General features: G+C 44.0%; 2 protein-coding genes and 1 non-coding gene across 3 annotated transcripts; 2 read left to right on the forward strand and 1 right to left on the reverse strand.

Moving 5' to 3' along the window:
• Positions 1 to 4518: 4518 nt before the first annotated feature.
• On the forward strand, positions 4519 to 6471 carry SNAPIN (SNAP associated protein). Its single transcript, XM_063106374.1, has 4 exons — positions 4519 to 4720; positions 4958 to 5004; positions 5263 to 5381; positions 5833 to 6471. Exons 1-4 carry the CDS (start codon positions 4578 to 4580, stop codon positions 5932 to 5934), a joined length of 411 nt encoding a protein of 136 aa, XP_062962444.1. The 5' UTR covers positions 4519 to 4577; the 3' UTR covers positions 5935 to 6471.
• Positions 6472 to 6517: 46 nt separating this feature from the next.
• On the reverse strand, positions 6518 to 14421 carry ILF2 (interleukin enhancer binding factor 2). Its single transcript, XM_063106373.1, has 14 exons — positions 14344 to 14421; positions 13605 to 13664; positions 13216 to 13258; positions 12514 to 12618; positions 12064 to 12141; positions 11634 to 11736; positions 10872 to 10937; positions 10245 to 10361; positions 9505 to 9583; positions 9041 to 9128; positions 8587 to 8648; positions 8396 to 8510; positions 7324 to 7414; positions 6518 to 7171 (listed from the first exon to the last, which is right to left on the reverse strand). The coding sequence occupies exons 1-14, from the start codon at positions 14346 to 14348 to the stop codon at positions 7011 to 7013; spliced, it is 1173 nt and encodes a 390-aa protein (XP_062962443.1). The 5' UTR covers positions 14349 to 14421; the 3' UTR covers positions 6518 to 7010.
• Positions 14422 to 14683: 262 nt separating this feature from the next.
• Positions 14684 to 14755, forward strand: TRNAM-CAU (transfer RNA methionine (anticodon CAU)). The gene has a single exon. It is a non-coding gene; the product is annotated as a tRNA-Met (tRNA).
• The last annotated feature ends 1862 nt before the right edge of the window (positions 14756 to 16617 follow it).

The raw sequence follows: 16617 nt of genomic DNA on the forward strand, positions 1-16617 counted from the left end.
AAGCTTTCCCCTTTGGATTTTAACTGAAAACACTTCCTCTAAAGGAATTCAATTTCAGGGGGGAAGTTAGGTCAGAGAATAGAAGGAAGGCCCCTACTGCCCTCTTTAGCACTACCAAGGCCAGGACCCCACGCTCAGCCTCTGACCTCTTTGTAATAAGTAGGAGTCGAGTCTGACCAGAGAATTCACCCATGGGGCACGCAGAAGGAAGGCAACTGTCCAGGAGCACCAGTTGATAAGACAGCTGGAATCATAGCCCTCCTGACTGCCTGCCCTAACCCTTCTCAGCTCCCATCCCTACTGCGGCCTCTTCACATTCTTCCACTGAAGCATTGTTAAGTCTCCCCAAACAGAGTTCTGGCCTGCCAGAAAGCAGGGTAGACCAGGAATCTTCCCATCCCTGTCCTTATAACCTGACAGATGCCCATAGAAATCTGACTCTCAGTTTCTCCTCCCCAGTTAAAGCCATTACCAGACACCATTCTGTGGTCCACTCTCCTGTAACAAGGACCCTCTGCTAACCTTGACCACCCCCTCCGCCCACTCCACGGTGGGTAGAAGGTGCAGGTGACTACCAGGCAGAGACCATGTGACTGAACTGCTTGAGACCTATTCCGGGACCCACCTTAAGGTAGCCAGCAAGGAGAAGGCAGATCAACCTAGGCACCATCCATAGGATAGGGAGAGTGGCTGGTACAGGTATTGAACCCTGGATCTTTATGTTATTAGTACCATTCTCTAACCAATAGAGCTAACCAACCAGCCCCTTTGTCTGCTCATTTATAAGCATCAAGTGGGCTTTCAGAAGTAAAAACACTTGTAAACTGTAAATCGCCTATGCTGGACCATTATGGGGAAGATGGAAGCCCAAGATGGCCTCTGCGGCAGTCTGCAGAAAGTGGGATTGGCTTGTGGAAAGCCACAAGGAAGCTATTGGGAAATGAGGGGATTGTGGTCTCTGAATTTTCCTGTAAAACTTCCCACTAAGTTTGCCTCTCCTTGTCGTGTCCTCCTTTCCTTCCCCTCATCTTTGCCCTTTAAATTGTTCATACTTTTCCATTTTGACACAATTTCACTTAAGAAAACCAAATACTTGGAACCAAAAGTGGGGAAGTTGGAAAACAAGACCCATTAAGGAGGTCCTGTGGGTGATGGTCAGACCTTGGAGGTGGGGACTTGCACCCAAGTGAATAAACAATACTTTATTTATTTATTTATTTTTTAAAGATGACCGGTAAGGGGATCTCAACCCTTGGGTTGGTGTTGTCAGCACCACGCTCACCCATTGAGCTAACCGGCCATCCCTATATAGGAGCCGAACCCGTGGCCTTGGTGTTATCAGCACCGCACTCTCCCGAGTGAGCCACGGGCCTGCCCAAATAAACAATACTTTAGATCTAGAGATTTCTCCCAGAGCAGACCAGTGAATTTTCCAGCTGTTGGGCAACCAGGAAGAGAGCCTTGGAGCTCTGAATGAATCCTTCTTGTCTGCTTTATAAAAACGGTTCTGGACTTTTTAAGTATTTTTCCTTTCCCAGCTGGCACAATATTAGTCAATAGAGGACACCAGAGAAACATTTGAGGAGGAACAATTGCTTCCCGGCTCTGGTGGGTCCCAGAACATGGCTTCTCCAGGACTCAGTTCCTGAGGTGCAAAGCAGCCAGTAGTACCCAGTGACCAGCAGCTTCAGGCTGTTTCATAGCAGAATGCCTCCAGTGAGCCATCTCCCCTAAACAGCTTTCCCTGGCACTTTAGAAGGTAGAATTCCTGTAATTTCTGGAAGGCAGATTTCTAGCACATTCCACCAGCATGGCATAACAGCAACTTCTCTGCCATTCAGTCAGCCACAGCCGTGATCTTTCCTACAGTGTCTGGGGGAAAGGGTTTTTCCTTATGTGCTCTATTTCTAGGAGTAACAACTGCTCCTAACATCTCTGCTATTCCTATGTGCTTTAGAGTTCTCTCTGCTTATTAGCCAATCCCTCATTACTCCAATCCCCTGTTATAGTTGATAATTCTTTTCATTGGACACTGACTGATACAAACAGCATGACGGTGGTATGTGTGGTGATTGGGTAGGAGGGGGAGTTCTTTTTGTTGTTGTTTTTTTAAAGATGACCGGTAAGGGGATCTCAACCCTTTTTGGTGTTGTCAGCACCATGCTCTCCCAAGTGAGCTAACTGGCCATCCCTATATAGGGATCCGAACCCGTGGCCTTGGTGTTATCAGCACCACACTCTCCCGAGTAAGCCACGAGCCGGCCCTGGAGGGGGAGTTCTTATGACCTGTATTTCCTTCAGTCTCTGTGGAAAAGCCAAGGACTGGAGGTTGGCCACTGCTATATGATATAGGTGCCAGCAGGGAGGAAGAGGGCTTTGTGCTGAATATTTTGTGCCTGGAGTTTAATAAGCATTTAGAGAATGAATAATTGAACCAGCACTAGCCTTCCATCTGTTATCAAACTTCGAAGTTTCTGCAAGATCCTTGCCCAGCTCCCTCACAGGTGTCTAAAGAATCAATGAGAGATGGATTCTAAAATCCCTTTCAGCACTAATTTTCTCTGAGCAGGGGTATTATGTAATCTAACTGGTATTATAGAGTGCAGACTGACCTGTAGGGTAGGGAGACTAGAGGCAAGAAAATCAGTCAGGAGGCTGTTTCAATAGCCCTCATGAGAGATAAAGGCTAACTTAAAATGATAAGGGGTAAAAAGGAATGTGTAAAAACAAAACACATAGTGATTTTTCTCAGAGAACCAGCCTTTGAAGTAGGATTACCTGATAAAATACTTATAATAAAAAGTTACTTGTTGCTTATCTGAAGTTCAAATTTACCAGGTGTCCAAGTGTTTTGTCTTATAAACCTGGCAACCCTACTTTGTTTTTGTTGTTGTTGTTGTTGTTTTTATAGCTGGCCAGTATAGGGATCCGAACCTGTGACCTTAGTGTTACCAGCACCATGCTCTCCCAAGTGAGCTAACCAGCTGGTACTGGCAACCCTACTTTGAAGGAGCACCTGAAACGACTGTGGCCTGACTCATGGACTTCTTGTACAGTCACTGGGCCATCAACCTCCAAGGCCCTTGCCCAGTCCCAGGAAGCCCCCGTTCCCTCTTCCCAGTGGCCTCAGGGATTTGGACCTTTTTCTTCTCTTCTTCAACACTGTCACCACTTTCTCTATCCCCTAGGCTTCCTCTTCCCAAGGCCCAACTGTGAGTAGGGTTGCAGTTGCCCTAGCTACTCCCTTACTGCTTACCCCCAAAATAAGCCCACAGCCTCTTGTTAGAATTTTAGCTCTAATCACCAGAGAGAAAGATACAGGGAAACAAAAACAATCAATAAAAAGTGTTATCACAGTTGGGGTCTCAAGTTTGTAGCTGTTGACTGTCATTCTCCCACAGTAATTAAAACACCTCATCCTCTTTTATGAAGCTCAAGGTCGAATGTTCTGGACTTTGTCCTCCTTTGTCTGTCCTCCAGGAGCATTTCTGCACATATACCCTCCCCCATGGCCTAGGGAACTGTGAGTCATTGGAACACATTAGAGTGTAAGGGACAGATATAAACTCCTGGAAAGGCATGAAAAACTAAAGTAAACTAAGGAAACTTTTTTGAGGGAAGAAAAAATGAAAATATGGGAACACGTAGTTTTGGTGGGTTTTTTTTTGTGGCTGGCCAGTATCAGGATCCAAACCCTTGACCTTGGTGTTACCACACCAAACTCTAATCAGCTGAGCTCACTGGCCAGCCCTGGAAACATGCAGTTTAAAAAAAAAAAAATTTATTGTAGTAAACATACATAACATTTACCACTTTAACCATGGGTGTGCACCAAGTTCATTCACATTGTGTGTTACCATCACCACTGTTCATCCCCAGAACTTTTTCATCTTCCCAAACTGAAACTCTGTACCCATTAAACAATAACTCTCCATTCCCCTCTCTCTCCCCACCCCTCAACCCCTGATTACCACTGTTCTACATTTTATCTCTATGAATTTGACTTCTCTACATAACTCATATAAGTGGACTTATACAATATTTGTCCTTTCGCGTCTGGCTTACTTCACTTAGCATAATGTCTTCAAGCTTCATCCATGTTGTACCATGTATCAGAATTTCATTCCTTTTTAAAGCTGAATAATATTCACACAGTCTTGTACATACTTAGTGCCATCAAAAAGTATTCTTTAGAAATATAAAGCTATAGCATGAATATAATCTGTTTTCCTCATAAATCAAAAATGGGAAGGCTATGAATATCTGGGGATATTAGCATTTGTTTATTTCACCTTTGGAGAAAAAGTATCCACTCCAAAACAGCTCCATCTTCTCAGCTCTTGAAGTCCAGATTTTCAAACCTCACCTCGTCAAGGCCTACAAAGAACTACAACTCCCAGGGGGCTCTAGGACCGGGCCCTTCTCCCCGCCCAACTCGCCCCGGAGATTCCATTTCCCAGAAACCCAGTGTCCAGTCTGAGACCGCGTTTCCCGGGCGCCACCTCGCGGCGCACTTCGTCGAGGCTCCAATTCCCGGCGGCCCTCGCGGCAGGTTCCGGGCGTCAAGACAGTTCGTGATGGCAGGCTCTGGTTCCGCCGCTGTATCCGGGGCAGGGACCCCGGTGGCGGGGCCCACAGGCCGCGACCTCTTCGCTGAGGGGCTCCTCGAGTTTCTGCGACCGGCAGTACAGCAGCTCGACTCTCACGTCCACGCGGTCAGGTGCCCGAGAGGGAAGGCTGGGGGCGGGGCCAAGAAAGGGCGGAGGTAAAATGGGTTGCAGATGGGAATAAGAATAAATTTGGGAAACTGATTGGAAGCAGGGGAGGACGGGCGGAAGGCCGCAAGTGGAAGGTTAAATTGAGGCCGGCTTCTCTCAGTTCTTGGAAGTACGAAGGGGAGTTAGTTTTGTAAGCTCCGTTAGTTGCCTGACCATGTAGGCCTTGTACCTCTTTGCAGAGAGAGCCAGGTAGAACTCCGCGAACAAATTGACAACCTAGCTACAGGTGAGTGAGCATCCCCGTATACCCGGAATCCTCCCAACTCATTTTCAGGACCTTATGTTTTGCCAACCGCTGGGCTGGGTTCTGTCACTTTTTTCCAGGACAGCAGGGTTGCCAAAGGACTCCTTCCAGGCATGTCTGAAGTCTGTATAGGCAGTGGCCCATGTGGGTGCAGGAGTGTTTTCCATCCCATTACTAGCCCACTTTCCCTAAGAAGAGATGAGCCATTAGATGTTAGTTGCACCTTACTTCCACCTCCAGAACTGTGCCGTATCAATGAGGATCAGAAGGTGGCCCTGGATCTCGACCCTTATGTTAAGAAGCTGCTTAATGCCCGCCGACGAGTTGTCTTGGTCAACAACATCCTACAGAATGCCCAGGTAAAAGAATTTTCTACCAACAGTGATTCTTTGCTTTGCTTTGCAAATCCTCAACACAGTGAGTCACCATAATTTTAAAAATCTTTGGGGAAAGGAGCTGTCAACTAGTGTCAGCTATAATAAACTCACTGGCCTCATTTTCAATATCCAGTTGCTGTCGTTTACATTCTTTTATTTTTAAAGATGACCGATAAGGGGATCTTAACCTTTGACTTGTTGTCAGCACCACGCCAACCGACCATCCCTATATGGGATCTGAACCCGTGGTCTTGGCGTTATCAGCACCACACTCTCCCGAGTGAGCCACGGGCCAGCCCCTACATTCTTATATATACCTTAGAAGACTGACTTTTAGATGAACCAAGGCTAAGATATTTTTCAGCACCTAGTTGACTAACCTCTAAAGCCTTTCACAGCAGTTATTAGATTCTAAATCTTCCTTGTCTTGTAGGAACGGCTGAGGCGGCTAAACCACAGTGTTGCTAAGGAAACAGCACGGAGGAGGGCAATGCTGGATTCAGGAGTTTACCCTTCTAGTTCCCCAAGCAAATAACAGGACAGAAGATGGGCCCATGGCCTCAGTAGCACAAGTACTGTTCCTCAGCTGCCTTGTTTCAACAGATATATGAAGATTCCAGGAGACAATCCTTGTAGACCTTGGGACCTCAACAGGGCAGCCCTATGGTGTTTGAAACACTTAGTCTTACCCATCTATGTAGCTGTTCCAAGAAACCTGTGTGCAGGACTCGGGTTCCCAAAGGACTTTAATATAATTACAGCTCTTGCTTCCTTCCACGAATGAGCTGAGGCCTCTACATTTTTTTCGAGCTACATATTCAAGGCCCACCTTCTTTGGGCCTAGTTAACCAGAATGGGGCTTCCTTTGTTACATGTCTAGTTACATGGGCCTGGGCAGCATGTTCTCTACCTGTGACTTCTCAGTTTTTCTTTGTTTACACTGAGGATTTGGAGGAGAGAGCAGCCAAAGTCAAGTTAATGACCTCTGTCTACCCTCTTTTGTTATTGCGCTGGCTTGAATACAGTAGCAGTGTTGCTAGAACCATTTAAATAAATAAATACTTCAACAATATTCTAGTTTACTCTGGTATACGGAAAGTTTCCAGGAGTCTATACTTTAATTCAAATACAGCTTCAAATTGTGACCTCAGTGTTTATAATTAAGACTCAAGTGTCACTCTCAATGAAGAGTACATGACACAAAAGGAAGCAAACTAACGTTGCCACATGCCAAGGAAAAACAAGATCAAGAACCCTAACTAGGAAGTACTTTAATCATTTTTCTTAGAAAAAAAATTTCCAGACACTTAACAGTTCACAACATTTCAATAACAAAGTACTGTTTGAGAGCAATTTTCAGGAGTTGGGGATTCTAGAGTACTACAGGAAGAGTTGGCATCCTGCTTCATTGTAGATGGATGGCCTGGGTCATAAATTGGAGACTTCTGGCTGCTAAGCCAGTATCAAAACCCAGTGGAATGACCCTTCTATAAGTTTATTTTTCTTCCTGCTGTCTTCTCATCCCACAGAAATGCCACCATATAAAGCCCAGTAGCAGCTAGCTTAGGTGCCAGTCTTCCCCTTGGATAGGAAAGGGAGTGGGAGGGAAGATCACTCCTGAGTCTCCATGTTTTCCTCTTCCTCTCCTTGAGGTGGTTCTTCTGTATTCTCCTCCTCTTCCTCCCCTTCCTTCTTCTCTGGTGGCTTCTCGTATGCCTTTTCTGAAGGTGTCACTATCACTCCATCCCAGGTAGATATTTCAGAAGCAAGATCTAGAAGAGAAAAAAAGGCAATTTCAGAAAAGTAGCACAGCATACAAGTCATGATTTACACAGCAGACATATTAAGACATCTGAGTTGTGTACAGCTTCTTTGTAGACCACAGAGTACCAGAAGAAGCCCCTGACCCACAATGGTCACTCACAGCTGGCATCACCCTCCTGGCCAAGGATCTTCCTAAAGCCACCATGTGAGAGGATTCGGACCAGAGTCTGAGCTGTGTAGCAGACCATGTCCTGAAAGAAAGCAAAGTGAGGGTAGTTAGCAAGGAGTATCAAAGTACAATCAACCCTCCGCATGGGTTCTGCATCTTCACATTCAACCAACTGCAGATCAAAAATATTTGGGAAAAAAACAAAACATAACAATAATAAAAAATAATACAGCTATTTACATAGCATTTGTTTTGTTTTTTGTTTTTTGCAGCTGGCCAGTACAGGGATCCAAACCCTTGACCTTGGTGTTATAACACCATGCTGTAACCAACTGAGCTAACTGCCCACCCTTTTTACATAGCATTTACATTGTATTAGATATAATAAGTAACTTAGAGATGATTTAAAATATACAGGAGAAGAAGGCTGGCTGGTGGTTAGAGCACAATGCTGGTAGCACCAACGTTAAGGGTTCAGATGCCCATACCAGCCAGCCACAATAAAAATGAAAACATGTATGATATAAACAGGCATACTCACGTTTAAATAAATAAAAAATAAAGTATAGGAGAGGAGGCTGGCCAGTGAGCTTAGTTGGTTACAGTGGGGTGCTGATAACATCAAGATCCAAGATTTGATCCCTGTGGCGAGCCACATAAAAAAAAAATAAGCCTAGCCGGTTAGCTCTGGTGGTTAGAGTACAGTGTTATAATACCAAGGTCAAGGGTTCAGATCCATATACTGACCAGCCACCAAAATGGATAAATAAAGTATACGGGAGGATATGTGTAGGTTATATGTAAACATTATGCCACAGATTTTGGTATCCACCAGGGGTCCCAGAACCAACCAATGCCTCCACACCCCCCAACACCAAAGGATGACTGTACCTTATTTGGCTAACGTTCCCTTGTGAAAACAGACACGAAGGCAACTTTTAATCTCAGGACCAAAGGCTCTGAGCAGCCCCAGATCCCTGACCCCTAAAGACCACATTTCCTTTATCTTCTGACCAGTATTCAAGAGCAGGGCAGAACAAACATTTCATAGCTGTCCCAATACCTGCTGTTCCAGGGTCATGACTGTGTGTACTCTGAAGTTGCCACTCTCACAGGGGTCAGTGATACCCACTGAACCTGGCAGGAACAGTCCTGCAGCCAGAATCTGCAAACAACGCCTGAAACACAGGTAGGTATTGAAAGAATGCACAAAAAAGCTTACAACCAGCCCCAAACACAAGAAGCATGCTGTACCTGTAGGCCACATTTAGGGCCAAAGGTTGTCTGGTGGGGTTATTCATCACAGCATAGTGTCCCTGGAAAATAATAAGTCTGGTAGGTGTGCCATCAAAGTGGCAATTCTATCTTCAAACAAAAACTTTAAATCATCATAAGGAAAATCGCTCACTAAGATCTAGACAAGATTCTCATGTTCAGAAGCAATTCTGAAATGGCTGCTCATTCAGTCATTTTTCTCCAGTATCACAATAATGAAATGATAGCAATAATGAAAAGATAAAGGGGTACTATAACTCTACTCATTTAATTGAATACTTCAAAAACCCAATAAACTATTAATCTTTATTGGATTATTTGTTCACCAATGAAATTTCTTTTAAGCTTCACCAAAATTCAGATTCTGGTAGGTTTCAGAGTAACTGCTGTTAAATAGTGATGATCAGGAACTCTAATTGCCCCCTTTACTTACAAGTAAGTCAAGGATCCAGGGTGTGAGGGGCTCAAAGCCAGGAAAACGAATCCGCAAGTCCTTCAGCAGTCTGATGAGAACTTTAACTCTGAAAGTAAGAGGAACCCAAGGATTAAAAGTAATAAGGTCATGTTTTTCCACACAGGTAGAGTTGAAGTTGATTATACTATTTTCAGAACTACACTTTCTCTTCTTTCTCTCAATTTTAATTTGCTTACTTAAGGTGCTGGCCTGTGGCTCACTTGGGAAAGCATGGTGCTAACAATACCAAGTCAAGGGTTAAGATCCCCTTACCGGTCATCTTTTTTAAAAAATAAAATAATTTGCTTACTTAAGGTGAAAATTAAAATCCAAACAGAAGATCACAGCCAAAAACAGTTCTGTCAGAGGAAGTATGGTGGTATCCTGCTATTCACTGAAGTTAGAAAGGTTATCTTAATTCAAATGGTCAGGGAGGAACTCACGTGGACTGAGAAGCATTTTCCTCAAACCAGCGAGCATGTCGGATGGCAGCTAAGGCACTCTGCAACACCTTGATATCCACTAGAAGACAAGCATGACAGGTCAAGATGAAACATTCCTATTATTTAGCAAGCAATTCAGTCCCACTGCCACAGTCTAAAAACTTGGAAGAAGGGAAGCATCACTGAGCAATTCTTTAAACCATCCCATGTTCCTCAGATCAGCAAATCGCTTGTCCAAAAATTACTATTCCAGGCCGGCATGGCTCACTTGGGAGAGTGTGGTGCTGATAACACCAAGGCCACGGGTTCAGATCCCTGTGTAGGGATGACCAATTAGCTCACTTGGGAGAGCGTGGTACTGACAACACCAACTCAAGGGTTAAGATCCCCTTACTGGTCATGTTTAAAAAAAAAGAAAATCACTATTCCTCCCCTAAACCAAATCTAGAAGTATGCAAGATCCACGGTTGTCTCCAAAAGCCTATCCCCCTCCATAAATATTTCTTTAGTCATTTTTAACTCCTCTAACTCCTTTCTTGGCTACCTATCTTTGAAAATTTCACTAGCAAGCTGGTAAAGCTATTTCCAAATTCCAGAGGGAAAGAGCAAAGTTCAGGGCAAACTTAGATGCTTCCATTTGCAGAAAGCTTTATGTGGAATAGCAACAAGCTAAGTAAACTCAACAATACCATGTTTTCAATTTCCCCCAAATTTCCTAGCGATGGAAAAAAGGGACTAACAATGGAGTTCTGGGTCCAGTTTTCGGAGATTGGGTGGCACTGTTGTAATGAGAATCTTCACCGTAGCATCAGAAGAACTGATTTCAAAGCCAGTTTCATTGGTCAGCATGGTCAAAACTGAAAGGGGGTAGTGGGAGGGAATGGGGGAAGGGGAGAGATTGGACAAGGGGCATAAAGAATAATTACAATTTGTAACAATATATATGCTAGTAATATTGATTTAATCAACATATCTCAATGTTCAACACCCAAAATATGTATAATCGATTTTGATTCAATAAATAAATAATAATTTTTTAAAAAACTGAAAGAACAGAATAATCAAAAGCTACAACTCTCACATTTCCATTAGATGACCAAAGTTAAATCCAGGATGGGGTTGGGGAACAAGGAGGTTTCTTAAAACACCAAAAAGAGTCCAGAATGAGGATTTAGAATACAGAGCTTTAGAAGTAAGGGAGATCAAATGGATTTTGAACACCTGAAGCCCCCGCCATAAACTTCCACAACATAAAACTCTGCATTTACTCTTCCATCTAGCCTGACCTGATTTTGTTAAAAGTGTATTTATAATCATAGGACCTGGCTCCTATGCCAGTAAATACATATTCAGCAACAAACTCAAACCTTCAGAAGGATCCTGTGCTCTTAGACTTTCCACGACTTTATTCCCCAGAGCAGCAACAGCTTCCACTAGATTGAGAGAAAAGTAGATAATGATGTATAATATTATATAGACTTTCTATACATTTCTAAGCTACTATGCACACTCATTTCTGGAGCAAGAGGAAGCTAAGGCCTGGACAGAGAAATGGGAGACTCAGGGAACAGGATACCACCTGTACTGACATCTATTCTCTTTACAGGGTTTTTCAGGTCAGTGGTACTAATAACATTTAGGGCTAGATAATTCTTTGTTTTGTGGGGAGGGGGCATCTGTACTGTGCACTGTAGGGATGTTTAACAGCATCCCTGGCCTCTATCCCCTTTTGATGCCACTAGCTGCCCCTTAGATATAACAACCAAAAACATCTCGAAATACTGCCAAATGTCCCCTGGAGGGCAAATCACCTCCAGTTGAGAAACAGTGCCCTGTAGTAACTAGACATACATTCTTTCTGACACACTCCAGAGTTTGTGCCTTATCACCCCAAAATACATTTAAAAAATAAATTACCCATTTGTCTTCCAAACATCTTTTCTCACAAAAAAATTAAGCTTTAAAGATCCCTAAGACTGGCTGGTTAGAGCAGGGTGTTATAACACCAAGATCAAGGGTTCAGATCCCCATAATGGTCAGCAGCCAAAAAATACATAAAAGTAAAGATCCCTAGGCCGCAAACTCAACTGCTATGTACTGTTCCCATGGACAGAAAGAGGTACACTCACATGTTGGCAGAATCTTGAGTATTACCACCAGGTCAGCCACATTGTGTCCTGTAGTCATGGTTCCCTTTTTATATGATCCTACTTGTCGGACTTCTTCAATTTGCTATTGGAAAAGAAATTTCAGAAAAAAATTTGGAAGAAAAAAGAGCCTAGTGCTTCTCAGAACTCTTAAGCACAGCTTCTTAGCCAAGTTTGGAAGCAGCAGAGGTGAAATCATATCCCCAAAACAACATGAAAGAAAGCCTGATAAATCATGGCTAGTTGATAACAGTGATACAAGTCTTATCCCCAAGATCAGTATTACAAAGGAATTACACTGTACTTTCCATTTTAGGCTTGGATTTGGGGAATAGGCAAATGAAAAATTAAGAGACAGGAGGCCAAGGAAACTTCCACACCCTTTCCTAGGACTAAATCATCAAGAACTCACCACTTCAAATGTCCCTGGAGCCACAATCAAGTTGTCAATCACATTATTTATTTTTGTCACCAATGAAAGTATAGAGGCCTGAAAAACAGCATGAAACAAAAACACCCTCAGGTGAAATATTACAAGCAACTTCTCAGTTTGAATATTTTCCCCTAATACCTTCCAAATAAGCTGACAAAGTACATAGGGCTTTGAAAACACTTTAACTTTTCTGGCCTTGAGTATATCAAAAGAGGACAACTTTTTGATCTCAAAGATAGATTCCCCAGTAAAAATATGAATGCATATGTAGTCTGTTTATATATTCACCAGGCTATCTCCATCCACAATGAGAAATAAGGAGAACAATTAAACCCTCTGTGGAGTTTAGGCTTTATTCTAAACCTCAACAATAGTTATTCACTTTTCTAATATTCTTAGAGAAAATCTCAGGAAGCCAAAAGAACATACCTGTTCAGCAGAATTGGGAGCAAGGTCCTGATTCCTCTTCAGCAAGGCCTCACTGAAGGAAGTTTCATCAGGTGCTGGCTTGACCCGGGGGAAAGCCATTTCACACTAAACCAGAAATAAAACAGAAAATAGAAAATCCTACAACACTTCTTTTTACTCCTTAAGATGTTCAAATAAAGAGACAAGCTGGAAGGAACAATCATAATTTAAACTCTCACTATCTGGGGCCAGCCTGTGTGGCTCACTTGGGAGAGTGTGGTGCTGATAACACCAAGGCCACGGGTTCGGATCCCTATATAGGGATGGCCGATTAGCTCACTTGGGATAGCGTGGTGCTGACAACACCAAATCGAAGGTTAGGATCCCCTTACTGGTCATCTTAAAAAAAAAAAAAAAAAAAAAAAAAACCTCTCACTACCTTTGTATTAACAGATAAACGAGAGATACAATTAATTGCACAGAGCAAAGATTACAATCATGTTACTGCCAACAGTAGCCGAGGAATTATTGTCCCACCCTGCTTTCACTGTTTTTGTTGGCTTTAGCAACAAACAGTTGACTCAGAACTCTAACTCCATTCGCAAATCCCTTTTCCTACTCCAACCACCATTTGACTTCATTAACAGGGAGATGCCGGGTTCCATTTCTTCAATCTACAGGTCAACAGTGGCCAGCAATCTCATATTAATACAAGGTACTCACCAGATAAAAATCAAATGGGATATGTGGCACAAAAGGCCTGAACCTAAAACGAGAAAAACAGTATACATCATTCACCACACAGAAATCAAGCGAACCGTACATAATGCAGCAGCAATTTTGAAAATAAGTCTGTTCTCAGAATGATTGACACAATCTCTGGAGGGGTATGCTTCTTAACAAAGTGGGGCCAAACTCATTTGGCAGGAGAGCAGGAAAAGAAATGTTTCTAAACCATAGCTGGCTGTCACAAAAGCAAATAACATTAGTCCACTCTGAACTCCCATTTAAATGACTAAAACTTCACTTGGCTAGCCTGAAAAATAGAGAAATAAAAAGTAAATTAATAAATGACTCTAACAAGTGCAGAGACGCTAAAAATTGGCACTCACCCCCCTCCTGGGCCTCCTCTGGAACCAAAGCGCCCGCCACGACCACGTCCTCTGTCACCCCTAGAAACGCAAAGATTTTACTTTGACCTCATTGAAGGGATCTCCACTATACCGGCCATCTCATTTCAAGCTGGCTCCCTCCATGGCTCTGAACTTCCCTACAGAAGCCAAGAGACCCACTCCCATTTCCACTTCTCCCCATTCCAAATGGTGCCCAGCTCCACCCCATTACCACCTCGCTCTGGATAATGTAATCACAACCCCACTTCAAGTAATGATGGGGCTCAGATACTCAGCCCCTAAAGAAATAACCCATAATCCTCGGCCACGCCAATCCTAATACGTCAGGAACTAAAGTGATTGCTCACTTATTCATTAGCGTAGCACAACATTAATCGGGCACCTCCTGTGTCAAGCACTGACGATGAATGCAGCACGTTCCAACCTTCTCATCTAGACGGGGGGTGCGCCTCCTAGCACCTGAGTACGTCCCCTCATCTCAACCCCTCGAAGACCGAGGTGTCGAACCCGCCTCCCGGGCCCCACCCCTTCCCAGGCCCAAATTTCCCCGCCTCCGCCGGCCTCCGACTCCCCCGACTCTCCCAGACCAGGAGTTCTCAGGTTTGGGGTCAGCCCCCAGATACGTGGCCTTTTCAGGTCCTCCGACTCCTGTCGGCCCATCTTTCCAAGGTTTTCGGTTGAATACCTGAAACCTTTCCGATCATCTTGGTCACCTTACCTCATGGTGCCTTCAACCCTGAACAATGGAAGTAGCACCAACCGCTCTTTTCCTCTGAGGAGCGGACTACTGGAGAGGTGCTTGCCGGCGCGTCCCAACAAGACCCGGCGCGATTGGCTCCCGCCTTGCTCCACTGCTTATGCCTATTGGTTTACTCTGGAGAACTGAGTTTATGGACCAATAAAAAACGATTACTGTGTCAAGAACCAGCCAATAAGAACAGATTTGACAGTAATGACAATTTTTTTCACCAGACCCTAGGCGGCGCCAGATCAAGACTTCGGGACATGGACCATATAGAGAATCTTCTATAGAAATTATGAGACACTCTTTTTCACACAGCAGAGTGGCGCAGCGGAAGCGTGCTGGGCCCATAACCCAGAGGTCGATGGATCGAAACCATCCTCTGCTAGTGTGGTTACTTTTTTTCTCCCTTTCTCCCCACCTACAGGGCAATACGCATAGTATCTTCTTCAGTACACTTAAATGCCCGGTTCCTCTATTTTTCCCCCATCAAATGAATTGTATTCGCTGCAGCCGCCGCCGCACCGTCATCACTGTAGTGCCAGCGCTGCCTTTAGCTCACCAAGCTCCAACGAAGGGTGTAAGTAAGGAGGTCTCTACACCACAGCTCGGTCTCGTATAAAGCAGACTGTCCTCAAGCTCACCCACGGTAAAGCACTCAGGACACATCTGGGTACGAAGGCCGCTCACAAGAGTGCGCTCTCTACTGGAGGGGTGAAAAAACTTCATGGTCACAGGCCTGGTACCGGGGCTCTCCGTGGTTATCAGAAGCCCGCTGAACACCTCATTCGCAAGCTCCCTTCCAGCGTCTGCTGGGAGAAATTGTTCAGGCCTTCAAAACAGATCTGCACTTACAGAGCACAGCTATTGGTACTTTGCAGGAGGCAAGCGAAGCCTATCTGGTTCTCCTTTTTGAAGGCACCAACCCGTGTGACCACCCCTGTCTCCCCTGTGGGAATGTGGGGGGTGCCACAGTCCTCAATCCCGTCCCTCCTCCTTCTTCCTCCTTTCATCCCCTTTCCTTTCCCTTTCCCCTCTCCCCCCCCAACTGCTTTGCAACAACATCAGAATGTAAAAAAACGTATATTGATAAAATAAAATAAAAATGTGTAACAATTATGCCAAAAAAACAGCCAGCTAGCGCGTGACACACATAGAGAACGTGCTTAAGAATCCACTATAAGGAAAACATTTCATCCACACACACCAAAAATATATATATATACTTCCTGTTATTGGTAGTTGTGAACGTCAGATTTTCCTTCCCCGGAGGTCGGAAGGTATTTAAGTATATGATTGGGAGTGGGAAAACGGGGGACGAGAAAGCAGGTACTGGCAGTTTTTTCATTTTCATTTGTGTGTGAATTTTTAATATAAATGCGGGAACATAAAGCATTAATGGAACAAGTCAAAATGTTTCAGTGAACAAGTTTCAGCAGTTCAACTTCATGACAATTATAAATAAACCTGTTAGGGCCGGCCCGTGGCTCACTGGCTGAGCGTGGTGCTGACAACACCAAGTCAAGGGTTAAGATCCCCTCGCCGTTCATCTTTTAATAAATAAATAAACCTGTTAAATTTTTCTGGAAAAAAAAAATGCAGCCTTTAGCGGCTGTTTCTGCCACAGGCAGGTGAAGCTGACAGAATGGGAAGGGACCGCTAGGCAGTAATGAACACTACACGTCTAGAAGCTTGAGGCAGGAGAAGCAGATTTCAGATAGGGAGGGTGGAGTGTATTGATTACATCAGAGCAAGAAACATGGGATGGTGAGAGACTAAAGGGGAAACTGAGACAGCCTTTGCAAAGAACTTAGAAGGGAGCAAGGGAAGTGGCAAGAAGGACCTCTCCTGTCCCCGCTGCCCAGTTTCCCTCCAGTTCTCTTTCCTCACTCTACCCGCTCTCTAGATTTCACCTTACATCTTACATCCTCGCCTGCCACCGGTATATTGACTGTATTTGCATTTATTTTTTATTTTTTATTTTTTTTAATTTTATTTTGTCGATATACATTGTGGTTGATTATTGTTGCCCCTTACCAAAACCTCCCTCCCTCCTCCCTCTCCTCCCTCCCCCTCAACAATGTCCTTTCTGTTTGCTTTTCGTATCAACTTCAAGTAATTGTAGTTGTTATATCTTCTTCCCCCCCACCCCCCGGTTTTTTGTTTTGTTTTGTTTTGTTTTGTTTTGTTTTGTTTTGTGTGTGTGTGTGCGTGTGAATTTATATATTAATTTTTAGCTCCCACCAATAA

This window comes from Cynocephalus volans, chromosome 8, assembly GCF_027409185.1.
Source record: "Cynocephalus volans isolate mCynVol1 chromosome 8, mCynVol1.pri, whole genome shotgun sequence".
NCBI classification, from domain to species: Eukaryota; Metazoa; Chordata; class Mammalia; order Dermoptera; family Cynocephalidae; genus Cynocephalus; species Cynocephalus volans.